This window comes from Salvia splendens, chromosome 5 (assembly GCF_004379255.2).
Source record: "Salvia splendens isolate huo1 chromosome 5, SspV2, whole genome shotgun sequence".
Taxonomy (NCBI): domain Eukaryota; kingdom Viridiplantae; phylum Streptophyta; class Magnoliopsida; order Lamiales; family Lamiaceae; genus Salvia; species Salvia splendens.
Window position 1 is genome coordinate 33,828,496 of NC_056036.1, and position 15,529 is coordinate 33,844,024.

The following is a 15,529-nucleotide window of genomic DNA, read 5'->3' on the forward strand; positions in this document are numbered from 1 at the left end:
GAAAATGCAACGATTTTATTTAAATAGTAAAAAACATACATAATTATTTTTAAAAAATTTTAACCCAAAGCTTCGACAAACGCGACCCCCGTCTCACTCCTCGTCGTCCATGTGGCCAGTCCCAGCGTCACTCTCGGGCAGGGATGGCATCCCCAAATCGCGCCTCATATTGTCGATGACATCCTTCAGCATCAACTTGTATAAGGGGTCAGTCGCTGCATGCCACTTGTCCATGGTGTCTAGCAGGCTCTGCTGCTGCTGCATGCGGGCGAGTTGGGTGAGCTCGGGATTGAGCTGGGAAGGAGTTGCCGATTGGACCTCGTGGGACACGCTGGCGCTTCCCCCAACCAGGTGATGGTGACGGGAAGACGATTGAGGGGTCGGGAACTCTGCCTCGGCGTTGGGGAGGTTGTGGGAACCGGCACTGCTGCTGTACTCACCAGAGGCGTTGATCTTCGTCCGCTTCGGCCAGCCAGATTCAAGACCCGTACAAAACTTGGAAGAATTCTACACAACAAGATAGACGAACTTCTTCTCCTTGTCGGGGAACTACTGCATGGACAAAGACTTCACATCCTCCGTGGTCATGCCGCTGGTTGCCGTGCAGAGGTTGTTTTGGTAGATGCCGGCAAATCGGCTGAGCTGCTTCCTCAGCCGCTCCCACTATTTCCGAGATTGCTCTTCATCGTGAGACTTCCCACTTGGTGGTTTGAATCTGAGATAGCTTTGGCTAATGCGCCATCATATTCTGTCGATTTGCCTGTTCGCCCCGATGTAGGGATCCTCGACTATACCGACCCAGGCTTGAGCCAGCGCGACGCACTCCGCCACGCTCCAGATGGTCCTCTTTCCCTCGCCGGCCTCCTCCTATGTCCCCTCTGTCCCCGCCCCACCCTCGTCCCCCGTACGCGAGGACGAGGTAGTGCCCTTGCTCTTCCCTTTGCCCTTCTTCTTCGACCTCCCTACTGCCGGTGGTATCTGAGTGGGAGACTCCCTGACCGGAGATATCCCCAACTCCTCAAAAGAGAAGTCTCAATGCCGGCGAACTGTGTCTCCAGAGGAGTACTCTGGGGATCGCTAGACAATAAATCTATGTAGGGGCGATAGACATTGTCCCCAGGTGATTGTGGGACCCCCGGCCTGCTACCCCCTATAGCGGCATGCATGCCCTGCATCATCCCGGGCATTTGGGACATCATCGGGACATGCGTAATCCCCGTCATCGCGGAACTCACCCCGGGCATTTGGGGCATCATCCCACCCATCCCTGCATACCAAGGATACATATTATAGTACCCGGGCACCATCCCCGCCATTTGGGGTTGGGGCATCATCGGCGCCATTCCGGGCATCATCACGGACATCCCAGCAGTTTCGCCGACGTTTCCCCCATGTCCAACGGGAAACATCTGCGTTTGTGACTCGCTCGTGGCGGGAGAATCACTGTCGTGCTCCATTTATCTTCAAAAGAAATGACAGTAGAGAGAGAAACTCGTTAAAACAAGTGGTGCGAATAAATGAAGTTCAAATAGCCGTATATATAGAGTTTTAAAAAAAAAATAAAAATCGGGACGTTCGCCCTGGCACCGCAATGACGGACGTCGCCGGAAGGCCGTGGATACCTCACATCCGCAGCGGACGTCCGCATCCGCCTCTTCTCGCCTAATGGCGGAAGTCCCAGACATCCGGCACGCCGGTCCGACGTTCAGCAGGACATCCGCCATTGCTGATGCTATTAGTCCGAGGCATTAACGTAACAATAATTTTCAAAGTCTTTGTCGTGTTCAAGACTTTCGGTTTGTAATTTTCTTTAGATATAAAAATAATCAGACTTAGTCCACATATATTCAATTTATTAGTATATAGTTTTCTTGATAAATTTATAAATCAAAATATTTTTGATTTACAGAATAGAAACGTGAAGAATAAGGTGGATGACTCGTTTCGACTATTTACAGTTTCAATTTCTAGCCAAAATATTTAATAAAGTAATATACATTAAGTTAAAAAAAATTAATAGTAGTATTAAATTTCCTACGCCATTCTTCACCACAAATACAAAAAAACCCGCCAAACTCTTATCTTTCTGTATAAAGCCCTACGCCATTTTCACTGAGCCACCGGTAGCAACCGCCGCTACGCCCCCTTAGTCCCTCTCCAGTGATTAAAATCCTTCGCCGGAACTCCAATCCGCCAGAAAAGTCACGTCGTAGAATGAATTCCGGCGAATCAGACGCCGTCAACGAATCCCCAAATTCCATTCCGCCTCTCAAGGACGAATTCCGATCAACTCTCCTTTCCTCCGCCTCAACCTACGCAAAAGGACCGCTCGCAGGCCACTCGACCACGTCCGATTTCAGCTCGTTCTCGGTCGAAGTAATCTACGACATATTGGAAGTCAATTCACTCCTCAACGAAGCAATCCGAGATCTCCGACGCATCGCCGACCGCATTATCGCCGCCGGCAATTCCAGAGAGTGCATCCACTTCTATGCCGGCGCGCGGAAGTCCGCCTTGGACGAGAGCTTCAAAATTTTAGGAATCGAGAATTCGAGCGCGAAGATCATCCAGCACCTCGAGTGGCGCGTCCAGCAGCAGAAGATCCGGCTATGGATCCGCAACGCCGAGATCTGCGTCCGAGTTCTCTTCGCCGAGGAAAGGCGATTGGCCGAGCAGATCTTCAAAGGTTTGGGAAATTCCGGTTTTGACGATGCTTGTTTCGTCGAAACCGTCCGCGATCACGCCGATTCGCTCTTCAATTTTGCCGAGGCAATTAGCAACGGCCGGAAATCGCCGGAGAAAATGTCTAGTGTTTTGGATCTGTACATAACGATCTCAAATCTGTTGCCTGATGTGAAAACGATTTTCCAGTGGAAATTTGGGATATGTGTGTGTAAAAAAGCTGTGGATCTGTTGCTTAGTGTTAAATGGTGCAGAAAACATAATTGAAAGAGAGAATGGTAGAGAACGATAGGTTAGAATGAGATGTTTATTTCTCTATGTAGAGATCCCTTTAAATAGGGAGTAGAAACATGTACATGGTAAGTTCTATACTAGTTAAACAAATCATTCTATTTTCTAAAATATATTATGTTCATCCTTGATTACAGTAATTGATTCTCCATAGTTAATGCAGAATCAATTCCTTTTCTAACACTCCCCCTCAAATTGAGTAGTGGGGTCTCCGATACTCAATTTGCAAAGTGCATTCTCAAAGCTTCTAACATTAACTGCCTTTGTCAGTATATCGGCAAGCTGATCTTCTGAGCGGACAAACGGTAGTTCAACAACCCCACCTTCGATATTCTCTTTGATGAAATGCCTGTCCACCTCCACGTGGTTAGTCCGATCATGTTGAACAGGATTCTCTGAAATGCTTATAGCAGCCTTGTTATCGCAGTATAGTCGACACTTCTTACTAGGATTGAGGCCAAGTTCTTTCATCAACCTTCTTAGCCACATTATCTCAGTTAGACCACTTTTAATCCCACGAAACTCTGCCTCAGTACTCGAGAGGGCCACCACTTTCTGTTTCTTACTTCTCCAAGTTACCAAGTTACCTCCAACAAAGGTAAAGTACCCGGCGGTTGACCTCCTATCATTGGGATTCCCGGTCCAATCAGCACCCGTCTATCCATGTATCTCAAGGTTATCATTTTTAGAGAACACCACTCCATGTCCTGTTGTCCCCTTCAGATATCGACAAATTCTTAGCGTTGCTTCCATATGATCTGTTTGTGGCCGATGCATGAACTGACTCAAGATCCCTACAGCGTAGGCAATGTCTGGCCTGGTGTGTGATAGATAGATAAGTTTTCCAACCAGTCGCTGATATCGACTTCGATTTGTCAACTTGACCTTATCATTAATCTGCAATCCATGATTAACTGCTATAGGTGTTTCTGCCGGCTTACACTCTAGGAGACCCGTCTCTACTAGGATGTCCAGAATGTACTTTCTCTGTCTCAAAAAGATCCCTCTCCGTGATCTCAATACCTCAATCCCAAGGAAATACTTGAGATCCCCTAGGTCTTTCATCTCAAACTCCTGAAACAGATTCTTCTTCAAGCTCTCAATCTCTTCCAAGTCATCACCTGTGATGATCATGTCATCGACGTAAATAATCAAGCAAGTGATTTTATCTCCTCTTTTCTTCAAAAATAAAGTATGGTCGGAGTTGCTCTGTTTATACCCATAACGGATCATTGCCCCGGCGAACTTCCCAAACCATACTCTTGGGGACTGCTTCAACCCATATAGAGTTTTCCTTAGCCTACATCCTTCACCCTTCTTGAAGCCTGCTGTGAATCCTGGAGGAGCTTCCATATACACTTCTTCTTCCTTCTTCAGCTCACCATGATGAAAAGCATTCGTCACATCGAGTTGGTGCAATGGCCAATCCCTATTTGCCGCCACAGACAATAAGACTCGGATTGTGTTGGCCACTAGGGAGAAGGTTTCTGAATAGTCTACCCCATATGTCTGAGTATAGCCCTTTGCAACTACCCGTGCTTTGTACCTCTCCACTGAGCCATCTGGTCTCCTCTTGATAGTGAAAACCCATCGACATCCCACATGTCGCTTCCCTTTGGGTAAAACGCACGATTCCCAAGTATTGTTCCGAATTAATGCATCTATTTCCTTTTGCATCGCCTCTCTCCAGTGCTTATGTCTCATAGCCTCTTCCCATGACTGTGGAATCTCTTCTTCCTCATATAGTGCATTTTCAAATGCTTGAGCCATTTCTGATAGGTGACTTGTCGCTAGGCAAGCGACGGACTAGCGAGCCTTCCTGTTAATCCGCTTAGGTGTGTACCTTTTGGGTGGAACTCCCCTGTTCGACTGATGGGGGAGGATGTATCCCCCCGTGTCGGGGTCAACTCCTTCGACCTCCTCATCTTCACTAGTTTCCTCATTTGTGCTTTCCACAAAGGGCTCTGTTTCTTCATCTACATGTTCATCATTAGTCGTAAAGGGAACCGGAAGAACATGGTTATCAAAACTTACATTGGATAGCCTCAATGAGGAAGTAGTTGGCTGAGTGTCACCTTCAGGGACGAACTGTCCTACTTCAGAGACTTGCTCTTACTGTCGTCTCTGTTAGGTCCACTTCTAGATTACTTGGCGTTGGCATTGGCGCTAATATCCAACTTAGCGGGTCCTTACTACTATTTTTCCCCTGACCGCTGAGATGAGTATAGAAGTACTCGGTTTCAAGGAAATTGCAATTCATGGTGACACACATTCGGTTGGTTTTAGGGTCAAAGCATCTATACCCCTTTTGGTTTACCCCGTACCCTACGAAGACACACTTAATCGCACACGGAGAAAGTTTGGTTCGTTCATGTTTCGGGGTATGAACAAAAACAGAGCACCCAAAGACTCGTGGTTCAAGAGTTAAGGGTGGTGGAATTTTAGTGAAGGATGATAGGACTTGGAGTGGTGTTTGGTGTTTGAGGATACTTGTGGGTAATCTGTTTAATAGGTAGGCTGAGGTGGCAATGGCTTCTGGCCAAAAATGTTGCGGGGCTTTTGATTCAATGAGCATAGAGCGGGTCATTTCTAGGAGGGAACAGTTTTTCCTTTCGGCTACACCATTTTGTTCGAGAGTATAGGCACAACTGGTTTGGTGAATCAGACCATTTTCTTGAAAAAAATTTAGTCATAGCAACCTCGGATTTTTGTTTCATGAAGTACACCCAAGTCATGCGAGTGCAGTCATCTACAAAAACTAAGTAGTATCTAAGTCCCTGTCCCCCAGTAAAAGGTGCGGGCCCCCAAACATCAGAGTGAATTAATGAAAACGGAAAATCAACACGAGTATTATTCAAAGGATAAGAAGTTCGGTGGCTTTTGGCCAAAAAATAGGTTTCACAGTACTCATCATGTTTTGAAACAAAATCGGGAAATAATAATTTTAAGTAACCGATAGACGGATGTCCCAAGCGCCGATGCCAAAGCCAAGCTTTCCTATCGGCCGACCCGTGAGTTAGCATGGCGGTTCCTTTTTGAGCTATCTCGTCTACATAGTACAATCCATCACGTTCAGTGCCACGTCCAATTATTTCCCCGGTTCGGATATCCTGCAGCAGACAGAAATGTGGTTGCATCAATAAGGTGCAATTTAATTCCTTCGTGACATGACTAATAGACAACAATTTGTGAGACATCGAAGGAATGTAAAGGCAATTAGATAATTGAAGAGTATGTGATATTTTCTCGGTCCCCGCCCCTTCAACTTTTGTAAACTCCCCATTAGCTGTCTGAATATGGGATTTCTGAGGGTTTTGAATCCCTGTAAGATCTGAGGCATCATAAGTTATTGTGTCTGTCGCCCCACAATCAAATATCCATATATCATTTTTCTCATGTTCATTAGACACCTTACATGCAATTCCCAAGTTTTCTAGGGGCTGAAATCTATTCTTACACACAATTTGGGCATTTACAGGAATATCACACAATTTGGGGTCTGATTTGCACGAAATATAAGTTCGGGGGTCATTGGGTAATAAATGGGGTGTATAAGGTAATTTATCTAAATTTTGGGGAAAAAGCGAGAATTTTGTAGAGTTTGGGGATTTTTAATAAAAAATCCCCCAAACCCTACATTACCTCCACTCGCCGCCATGTCTTCCTCCATTCTCCCGAATTCCGCTTCCATCTAGTCCGCTATCACCGTTCCTCCAGCGAAATTGGCGGCGCCGGTGTGAGTCGCCGGCTGTGCAGCGCCGGTCGATGCAGTTCCCCTATCGCCGCCCCGAGTTTGTGCGACTTCCCTGTTGCCCTCGGTGGCGGCGTGAGGATATCCTCCTCCATCGCCTCCGACGGCTGCCGCCGCGTGACCTCCGTGGTTCCAGGGTGTGCGATTCGGTGGTGGAGCCCCCAGATTCTTGCCATGTTTCTCCTCCCAGCAATCGGGAAATCCGATCAGTTCGAAGCATGATTCTTTTGTGTGTTTCTTCTTTTTGCAATAGGAACAAACAAGCTTGGATTTGTCTTCATCGTTGCTTCGCCGGTTCCAACCACCTCCACCTCGATTGTTGCCACCCTCGAGCCGCCCCTGGACTGGTTCGATCCTCCTCGGGCGATGAGTCCAGCCCCGATGCCATCCGCAGTGGTTGTGGTTCCTGACTGCAACACTTGAGATCGTGTTTCTTCCTGCTTGATCAGATTATACGCAAGATCGACCGAGGGAAGTGGTTCCATTTTAACTATTTCCCTCTTTGTTGATTCGTATTTCCCGTCAATGGCAGTTAGGAAGGTGTATAATCTCTGTTCTTGGATCCAATTGTCGTGTATTTCCATATCCTCAGGGTACTTCATAGGATTTGTTCGCTTCTGATCTATCGACATCCATAGATCCTGTAGGGTGCTCCATACCTCTTCCAACGATTGATTACCTTGTTTCACCATACCGACTTTGATGTGGAGGTCGTAAATCTGGAGTTTGTCTCCTCCGCTCCCGTAGGTGACTGCCAATGCATCCCATATGTGTTTGGTAGTCGGTTGTTTCAACACCCGGCTGACCAGCCGCGGTTCGATGTTCTGTGTAATCCATGTAAACACGCAATGATCGGCTTGTTGCCATTGCGGGAAGGCTGGATCTGTTCGTGGAGGGGAAGGCGACACTCCGGTAACGTGAGATACCATTCCCCTGCCGCTTATAGCCGTCTGAATCAACACGGCCCATTCGGAGTAATTGTCTCTGTAACACCCCTTACCCGATTAATTCAATAATCGAGTAAGTGATGTCACCTTTCAGTACAAATCCCGACTTAATAGAAAATCATTGATTCTCTTATTTTTTTTTATACAGAGAGATTATTTTCCTTTACTTGGCAAACGAAAAAAACTGCTATATATCGTCTGAAATTAGACCATAAACCTGTTTCCGAAAGTCTATATATATATATATATGTTTATACAACCTGGATAGCGAAGTAAATGAAACGTCCGAACTACAATACACTTTCTAAACATGCCACATCTAGAATATCTGAAAGAATTTTTTTGAACACAAAAAGGCTGGCTAGTGACCCAACTTGAGCAGCTGTACATCGAAAGAATTAATCTGCAGGGGGAAAAGCGGAATGCAATGAGCTTCAACAAGCGCAGTAGTATAATCAACAATAGAGCCTAATTTCCAGAGTTAAGTAAACGTTATGCAACCTATGTGTTTTCATTATTATTAATCCAGAAAACACTCCAAAGCCTACCTCATCATATCTATTTACATATGTCTAATATCAGAAACCCCCAACATCATAATCACAAGTTTAGGTCATCATTCCTGGATCTCATGGAATTTACCAGATACATAGTCACATATAAATTCATAAACCAATAAGATAGAACACAAGGTAAAGTGCACATCACCAATTATCGAGTTAACCACAGAATATGTCACAATATTAATTATACACCAACGCGTATACAGATCGCCAACATTCTCATAACCATATACATATCAAAATAACCAACAATAAAAGTATGACCTTTCCTCCTTTGATTTCTTGGGACTTACTGAAGGCATAATCATATAATCACATAATATACCAATAAACATGATCAATTATCAATTGCTAGTGTCGAGCAACATCATAACTTCATACAACGTCAAATCATATCAAACAATATCAGATTCACCCTTTTTGCATCAGAGGATCATTAGTATCAGAATATATCATTTAGCATCACATAATATCGTTTTTCACATAAGAATATAGCTTTCACATATCCAAACACATATAACAAAATCTGCTCTCATGTACCAGATATATCATAACACATATAACAATCACCATTGTTCTCACATATCAGAACACATATAGCCCCATTAAGTGCTTAGTGACAAACTAGGGTACGCGGACCAGATCAGAAACAGAATCAGATCCAGACGCGGCCATGGTCCTCGAGAGGATGCCGCCCAGACCACCCATTAGGATGCAGACAGATAATCAGATCACCCCTTAGGGTGCATATCAGACAGATCAGATAGGGGCCCATCAGATAACAGACGATCCTCGCTTCAGTTATCCAGAAGACGAGAGATCACAGATAATGCAGCGCTGCTGTCCTATGGCATGCCAATTGTACCCACAGAACACACTCAAGCACGGGGCGTAAACACAGTCAAATATACTCATTTTCATATCAATACTTATTTTCAATAATTACTAACATAACACATCAGTATCTTCTTTTCATACCTAATGTAGAATACACTACCTCGAGTCCAAGGAGCCTTGACATCGAAATCCTTGGTTCATGTTCCTCCTTGCACGTGTTACCTTACCATTTCACATATATATTACATGCATCAACATCATTACAAATACTTCAAACATGAATCATATTCTCCTCTTAGTTTCTTTTAACCACTTACATACCTAGCTTATTCAAATTATTATATTATTGTCCATGCGCAAATTCCAAACCAACATTTAGAAACTTGAGTTCTATGACCAAATTAAATAAGATAGCATACAGCTTCACTATTTTTCTTCAACTTGGACTTAACTCTTATGGTAATAGATATTCTCAAACACGCACATCTTAGTTATTGTGAACATAATCAATCAAAAATATATAAACTCATCAAGTTTCACACCTAGCTATAAGCTATCCCAAACTTTGTCATACCAAGAATAATCATTTCCCTTCATTAAGGAGTAAATCATACTTATAAGATAAATTCTAAAATCAATCCAAGTAGCATAACAATTTTCCAAACTAAAAAGAAGAATCCTAAGCTTTCCCTTCATTCACATATCAAGATAACCTTCCATTCTGTTTCATCTCTCTAAATATTTCTAGGCAGAAAATTAGAAATAAAAAATGTCAGATTTGCACCTATTTTACTTGAATTCCAAAATGGGGAAAACTTGATTGTGAACCCTAGCTTCAATATGAAGAAGAAAATAGACAAATTGGAGGTGTGAGAGAGTTGCTTACACAAAGGGGAGACAATTCCAACTCACAGCTGCCGGAAAACGGGGACGGTGGTGGTGGAAAATCCGTCGGACATTCGCTGCAGAGAGAGAGATGTACGTGTTTTGGTGTGTAGGGAGGTGAGATGTGACGAGGCAGAGAGGGAGACACGGAGGGTTGCCACGCTGAACGGAAGGCGATGGTTGCCGGAGGTGAGGCAGCGCTCCCCGGAGGAATGTGTGCGTGTGTGTCCATGGTGAAATAGAGGTGTAGAAATGTGAGGGAGGGATAGAGGACTCCAGTAAGTTCCAGAAGGGAGAAATAGGTATAAAAATCTCATTCAATTTTCCAATTTCTTTTTCTATTTCTTTAAATCACTCTTTTTTTTTCTATTCTTTCTCTATACTTCTAATAATAAACATTACAAACAAATAATTCACATTGTAAGAACTATCTACACACTTCTGGAATTAATTTTCTTACCAACCCAACATACTAAGTTATAGTACTAATTAAGACCTATAAATTAATTTATTTACGACCTCCAACGCCTTTGAACTAATCTAAATTTTCAAAATTTTCGGGCCGTTACAGTCTCCATTTAACTTACTTCCTCCGATGTGGAGAGGTTGTGTATCAATTTTGTACACAACTGGTTTTTCTGGTGGGTTTTCTATGGTTTCTGGTTTGGGTGTTTGAGGTATTATCATGGCAAGACTTTTACTCATGATTTCGGCAATTTGCCTGGCAATTTCATCCGACTGGGATGAACTGGTATTTTGATCAGTTTCTGACATGTTTGGAAGGTTTTCTGCAGGTTTTGGCTAAAGGCCGGGAAAGGTTTTAGGGACGATGATGAAACTTTTCTGAACCTGGCTCTGATACCATGTTAAATGGTGCAGAAAACATAATTGAAAGAGAGAATGGTAGAGAACGATAGGTTAGAATGAGATGTTTATTTCTCTATGTAGAGATCCCTTTAAATATGGAGTAGAAACATGTACATGGTAAGTTCTATACTAGTTAAACAAATCATTCTATTTTCTTAAATATATTATGTTCATCCTTGATTAAAGTAATTGATTCTCCATAGTTAATGCTGAATCTATTCCTTTTCTAACACTTAGCTTGACCGATGCTGCAAGAGCTATTCTATTAGAGTTCGAGACGGCGGTGATCGGAGAGCCGACGAAGTTTCTGATCACCGGAGGCTCGATCCACCCGTTGAATACGGCGGTGATGGATTACATCGATTCAATCGTCGATTACAAGCAGATATTGACGCTGCTGATCGTGCGCAAACCTTTGCAGATCGATCTAGATTTCTCAACGGAATCATCGAATTCGCCGTTGGTGCTTCACTTGCTCTGCATCATCGAAACTCTGTATCTCAACCTCAAGGCCAAATCCAAGCACTACAAAGACGCAGCATTGTCTAATTTCTTCGTGATGAACAACGTGCACTACATCGTTCATCGGATCAAAGGCTCGTTCGAGCTGAGGGAGATGATCGGAGAGGAATTCACGAACAGGTTAGCCAATGAGTACAATCTCACAGCCAGTTTCTACCTGAATTCATGGAAGGGCGTGTTTGATTGCTTGGAAATCGACTGTTTTGAGAGGCTCGGAGGCTTGTTTGCTGGCTCGTTTTTCTCGAGGCTGAGGTTTAAGGCCTTCCAAGCCAGGTTTAAGGAGGTTGTTGAAGCGCAGAGTGGTTGGATCTTGGCCGAGGCTGAGCTTCGGAAGGAGTTTCGGATTTTGGTTTTGCTGATGATCATGCCTCTTTACACTGCGTTTCTTCATAGGCATGGGAAAAATGTTGGGAGGCTGAAGCAGTTTGGGAATTTTTGCGATGTTGAGAAAGTTGTGATGTGTTTGTTTGAAGGTTAGTGAGAGGTTTTTGGTTCGATGTTGCAATTTAGAGGATAGTTGTATGAAATTAAAAAAAATAGTAATGTCAAATATGTGTGAAAAAAATAGTGTATTTTTTATTTGAGGTGAGGCAATAGCTTACTATTTTAACAACCTTAACTTATTTTATGAATATTTGCTTTATTATTCTTCTAAGATTATACCAACGCACATAACACATCTACCACCTAATCGAACCACCAGACAACACGAAAAAAACACTTGTCAAAGATCGACAAAGACGAAGAAGAATATAGAAACAACCCTAATTCATGAGTAGATAAAATAATCAATATTGAATATTGAGAGACGAATGAGTTGGGTTGGGTTTATAGCCTGGCAATCAAAGTTGGGCCTTAGACCATAAACGACTTGTGCCTTTACTATCCAAAAGATTAGCCCGAAACAACTCAAAAAGTACAAATAATATTATCTCAAATTATATCCTAAGAACACCTGAAAAGAACAAATACCTATATCCTAATTAACTAAACATGGAAATGCGGATATATTTTACTATAATTATTAATATAACTGAAGAAAAAACCAGAATTTAGAATCTGATCCCCAAAAAAAATAATACTCCCTTCGTCCGCCAGTAAGAATCTCATTTCTGGGTGGCACGAGTTTTAAGAAATGTTAAGAAAAGTAGGTGGAAAAAAGTTAGTGGAATAAGGGTTTCACTTGTATATTAGTTTTAAATTAAATATGAGTGGAATGAGTTAGTGGAAATTAAGACCCTATTACCATTTATGGTAAAAGTGAACCAGGACTCTTATTCACGGACAGACTAAAATGGAAAAACGGGACTCCTATTCACGGACGGAGGGAGTAGAATCTAACATAAAAGGAAATTATCTAGGTCGAAACACATGAAATTGTACATATATGGTAACTAAATCTATTATCCCGATTCCGAAGATAAAGCTTTACATCTCTAACCCCTGAAAATAACAAATAGTATTATATAAATTAAATATGTTACATTGAATAAAACCTACGCATAAAGCCCTGTATATATGTACTATAACAGTTGCACACAAGAGTATACAAAGCAAACACGAGAGAGAAAGAAAGAAAAAACGAGAGTGAAGATGTGTGATAACTTGGATATCCGGATCGAGCAGGGATTCGAGTTAAATCCGACCGGAGAGAAGCTGATCAATGGCTACCTGATTCCGTGGGTGATGGGACAGAATCCTATATGGAAGGGCGTCATTGAGAAGGCGATCTACGGTGACAGCTCCCCGTGGGAGATTTTCAGCAACATCGAGTCGCGTTGGCACTCGAAGATGGAGGAGAAGGGCGCCATCAAGTACACGATCTTCGTCTTCACTACCCTGCTAAAGGCTCAAAATTCCAAGAGAGTTTGTCGAAGAGCCGGGAGAGGCACGTGGAGAGGCGAAACGGGCCCTAAGAAAATCCAAGAATCAACCACCGGATGTAGTATCGGCCAATCGAAGATGCTAGCGTTTGGGCAGTCAGGCGAGGGTCGGGCACTGGACGATGCATGAGTATTCTTTGAGTGAGGAATCGGTTAAGATGAGCGGCCGAGCAAACGCCGCCAATCTTGTCGTGTGTAAGATCACTAAAACCGTCAAGAAGAAGGACAAATCCGTCCACAACACAAATCAGGTATTTAGGTTTATTTTTTAGTAATTTCTTGGAACTTTTTACGTATCATAACCTAATTTTTTTGTGAAGTCACCGGCGGCGATTGGTTACGATGACCATCATGATGCTATGGCTGCACAACAAGAGTCGAATGGCGAGAGTTGCAATCTTGTGAGATTCGCACCGAAAAAAATGAAGCACTTATTTTCTTAATTATTTCGTTATAGGGTTTACAAAGTTGTGCAAATTGTTACTCAAAATTTTTTTCCCTGTGTTTTCTTTAGGGATTTTTTAACAGTGATTATCAAGTCCAATGTGCGCAACCAGAATCGTACGACGATGGTGCAAATTATGAAATATTTGTGCCGGACACAAATGAGGTATTTTAAAAAAAAATTATGTTAGAGTTAACAAATTTATGCAAATTGTTATGTATGCGATATTTGCACCAGACACAAACAAGGTACTAATTTTTTAAATTACATTCTTTTAGAGTTTACAAATTTATGCAAATTGTTATGTAACTTTTTTTCATTATATTCCCTATCTAAATTTAATAAATTTAAATTTTTTTGGAACAATTTTACGTATCCAAATTTTATGTATATCATGGGAAATAAAATTTAGAAAACATAATCCTTACCCATTTATCCTAATTAACAAATTAAATCCCTCCCTCCCCAATTCTCTCTTCTTTTTCGAAAAAAAAACCTCCCCCATCACCCCATGATTCTCTCAACCGCCCCCACTCCCTCATAACCGATTTCCCTCCCCCTCTTTTCCATTCGTTCTCTCTTCTCGGTCTCTCTCTCTCTCTCTCGCTCTCTAGCTCTCATCTCTCTCGAAGTGTGCTCTCACGGTAAGCTCTCGCCCCTCTCTCTCTCGGTTTACCTTTCCCCATTCATCCCCTTCTCATCATCATCTTGGCTTCTTCAAGGTGTTACGCTCGTACGTTGTAAATCGGTGTAGGGAAAGCTTCGAATTTACGTTTGAACTATCCAAGAAAGGTAACCAAACCCTAACCCTTGTTTAATTCGAAAACTCATGCATATAGGACGTTTTGGATGGTTTAGATGCTGAATAGGGTTTGTGGCTTTGTGATATGGTTGAGCATGTTTTTGGTAGTAACTGGCAGTGGGTTCCGACCCCTTTTTATCTAAGCAAACGATCTCCGTTGGGTACGAATTTTGAACTGTATAAAGGTTAATGTGGCTTCTGTGTGGTGTGTAATTTTCAGCCTCTTTGGATGTCGTATGAATTTATTATGATTTTTGCAAGTAAACTGCGCAGTTTCGCGAGTTGTATGTTTTTGGGAGATGTTTTCATGTGCAATTGGCGTGATTCTGAGTGCTATGTTTTTGTGATGAATGTGGGTGTGTTTGACCAAGAGATGGCTCGGGAAAATCAGTGTTTGGTTCGAGGGTTTTGCGTGGGTTGGCCGAGAGTTTTAGGGGCCGGCCTAGGGCAGTGTTGTGGGGGGGTTTTGAAGGGATGATCCCAGGTGTCTGGGTGTGTTTTGGGACGGAGAATGTGTGGTGTGAATGTTGTATAGGGTTTGAGAATCGGAAGTTGGAGGAAAGTGAGTGTGCACGGGACGAGCCAGGCGGCCGAGGTGCCGAGCCAGCGGCCGAGGTGCCGAGCAGGCGGCCGAGGTGCCGAGCAGGCGGCCGAGATGCCGAGCCAGCGGCCGAGGGGCCGAGCAGGCGGCCGAGGTTCCGAGCCAGCGGCCGAGGTGCCGAGCCAGCGGCCGAGGTGCCGAGCCAGCGGCCGAGGGGCCGAGCAGGCGGCCGAGGTGCCGAGCAGGCGGCCGAGGTGCCGAGCCAGCGGCCGAGGTGCCGAGCCAGCGGCCGAGGTGCCGAGCCAGCGGCCGAGGTGCCGAACAGGTGGCCGAGGTGCCGAGACAGCGGCCGAGACACCGAGCCATGTCGAGACGCCGATCCTTTTTCCGAGTTTTTCCGAACCTTTTCCGAGCCAAGTGAGCCGTTTGCACAGTAAGGGTATGCCAGGACTTGGAGTGCTGTGTTCGTGTGTTGTGTGCGCGTTTTGGGTACGTCGTTTGCGTGCGGGGTGT

The 15,529-nt window shown here is 43.7% G+C and overlaps 2 protein-coding genes across 2 annotated transcripts; both read left to right on the plus strand.

Annotated features, from left to right (window-relative positions):
- Positions 1-2,214: 2,214 nt before the first annotated feature.
- On the plus strand, positions 2,215-2,949 carry LOC121804162 (exocyst complex component EXO70B1-like). The gene has a single exon (XM_042203698.1). It carries the CDS (start codon positions 2,215-2,217, stop codon positions 2,947-2,949), a length of 735 nt encoding a protein of 244 aa, XP_042059632.1.
- Positions 2,950-10,641: 7,692 nt separating this feature from the next.
- On the plus strand, positions 10,642-11,823 carry LOC121804163 (exocyst complex component EXO70A1-like). The gene is made up of 3 exons (XM_042203699.1): positions 10,642-10,707; positions 10,751-10,773; positions 11,061-11,823. The coding sequence occupies exons 1-3, from the start codon at positions 10,642-10,644 to the stop codon at positions 11,821-11,823; spliced, it is 852 nt and encodes a 283-aa protein (XP_042059633.1).
- The last annotated feature ends 3,706 nt before the right edge of the window (positions 11,824-15,529 follow it).

Excerpts from the sequence above, each read along its gene's own strand:
- LOC121804162 (XM_042203698.1), top strand. The coding sequence starts at position 2,215 with ATGAATTCCGGCGAATCAGACGCCGTCAACGAATCCCCAAATTCCATT.
- LOC121804163 (XM_042203699.1), top strand. The coding sequence starts at position 10,642 with ATGGCAAGACTTTTACTCATGATTTCGGCAATTTGCCTGGCAATTTCA. Across the intron at positions 10,708-10,750 it reads CATCCGACTGGGATGAACTG|GTTTTGGCTAAAGGCCGGGA; the intron begins GTATTTTGATCA and ends GGTTTTCTGCAG. Across the intron at positions 10,774-11,060 it reads TTGGCTAAAGGCCGGGAAAG|CTTGACCGATGCTGCAAGAG; the intron begins GTTTTAGGGACG and ends TCTAACACTTAG.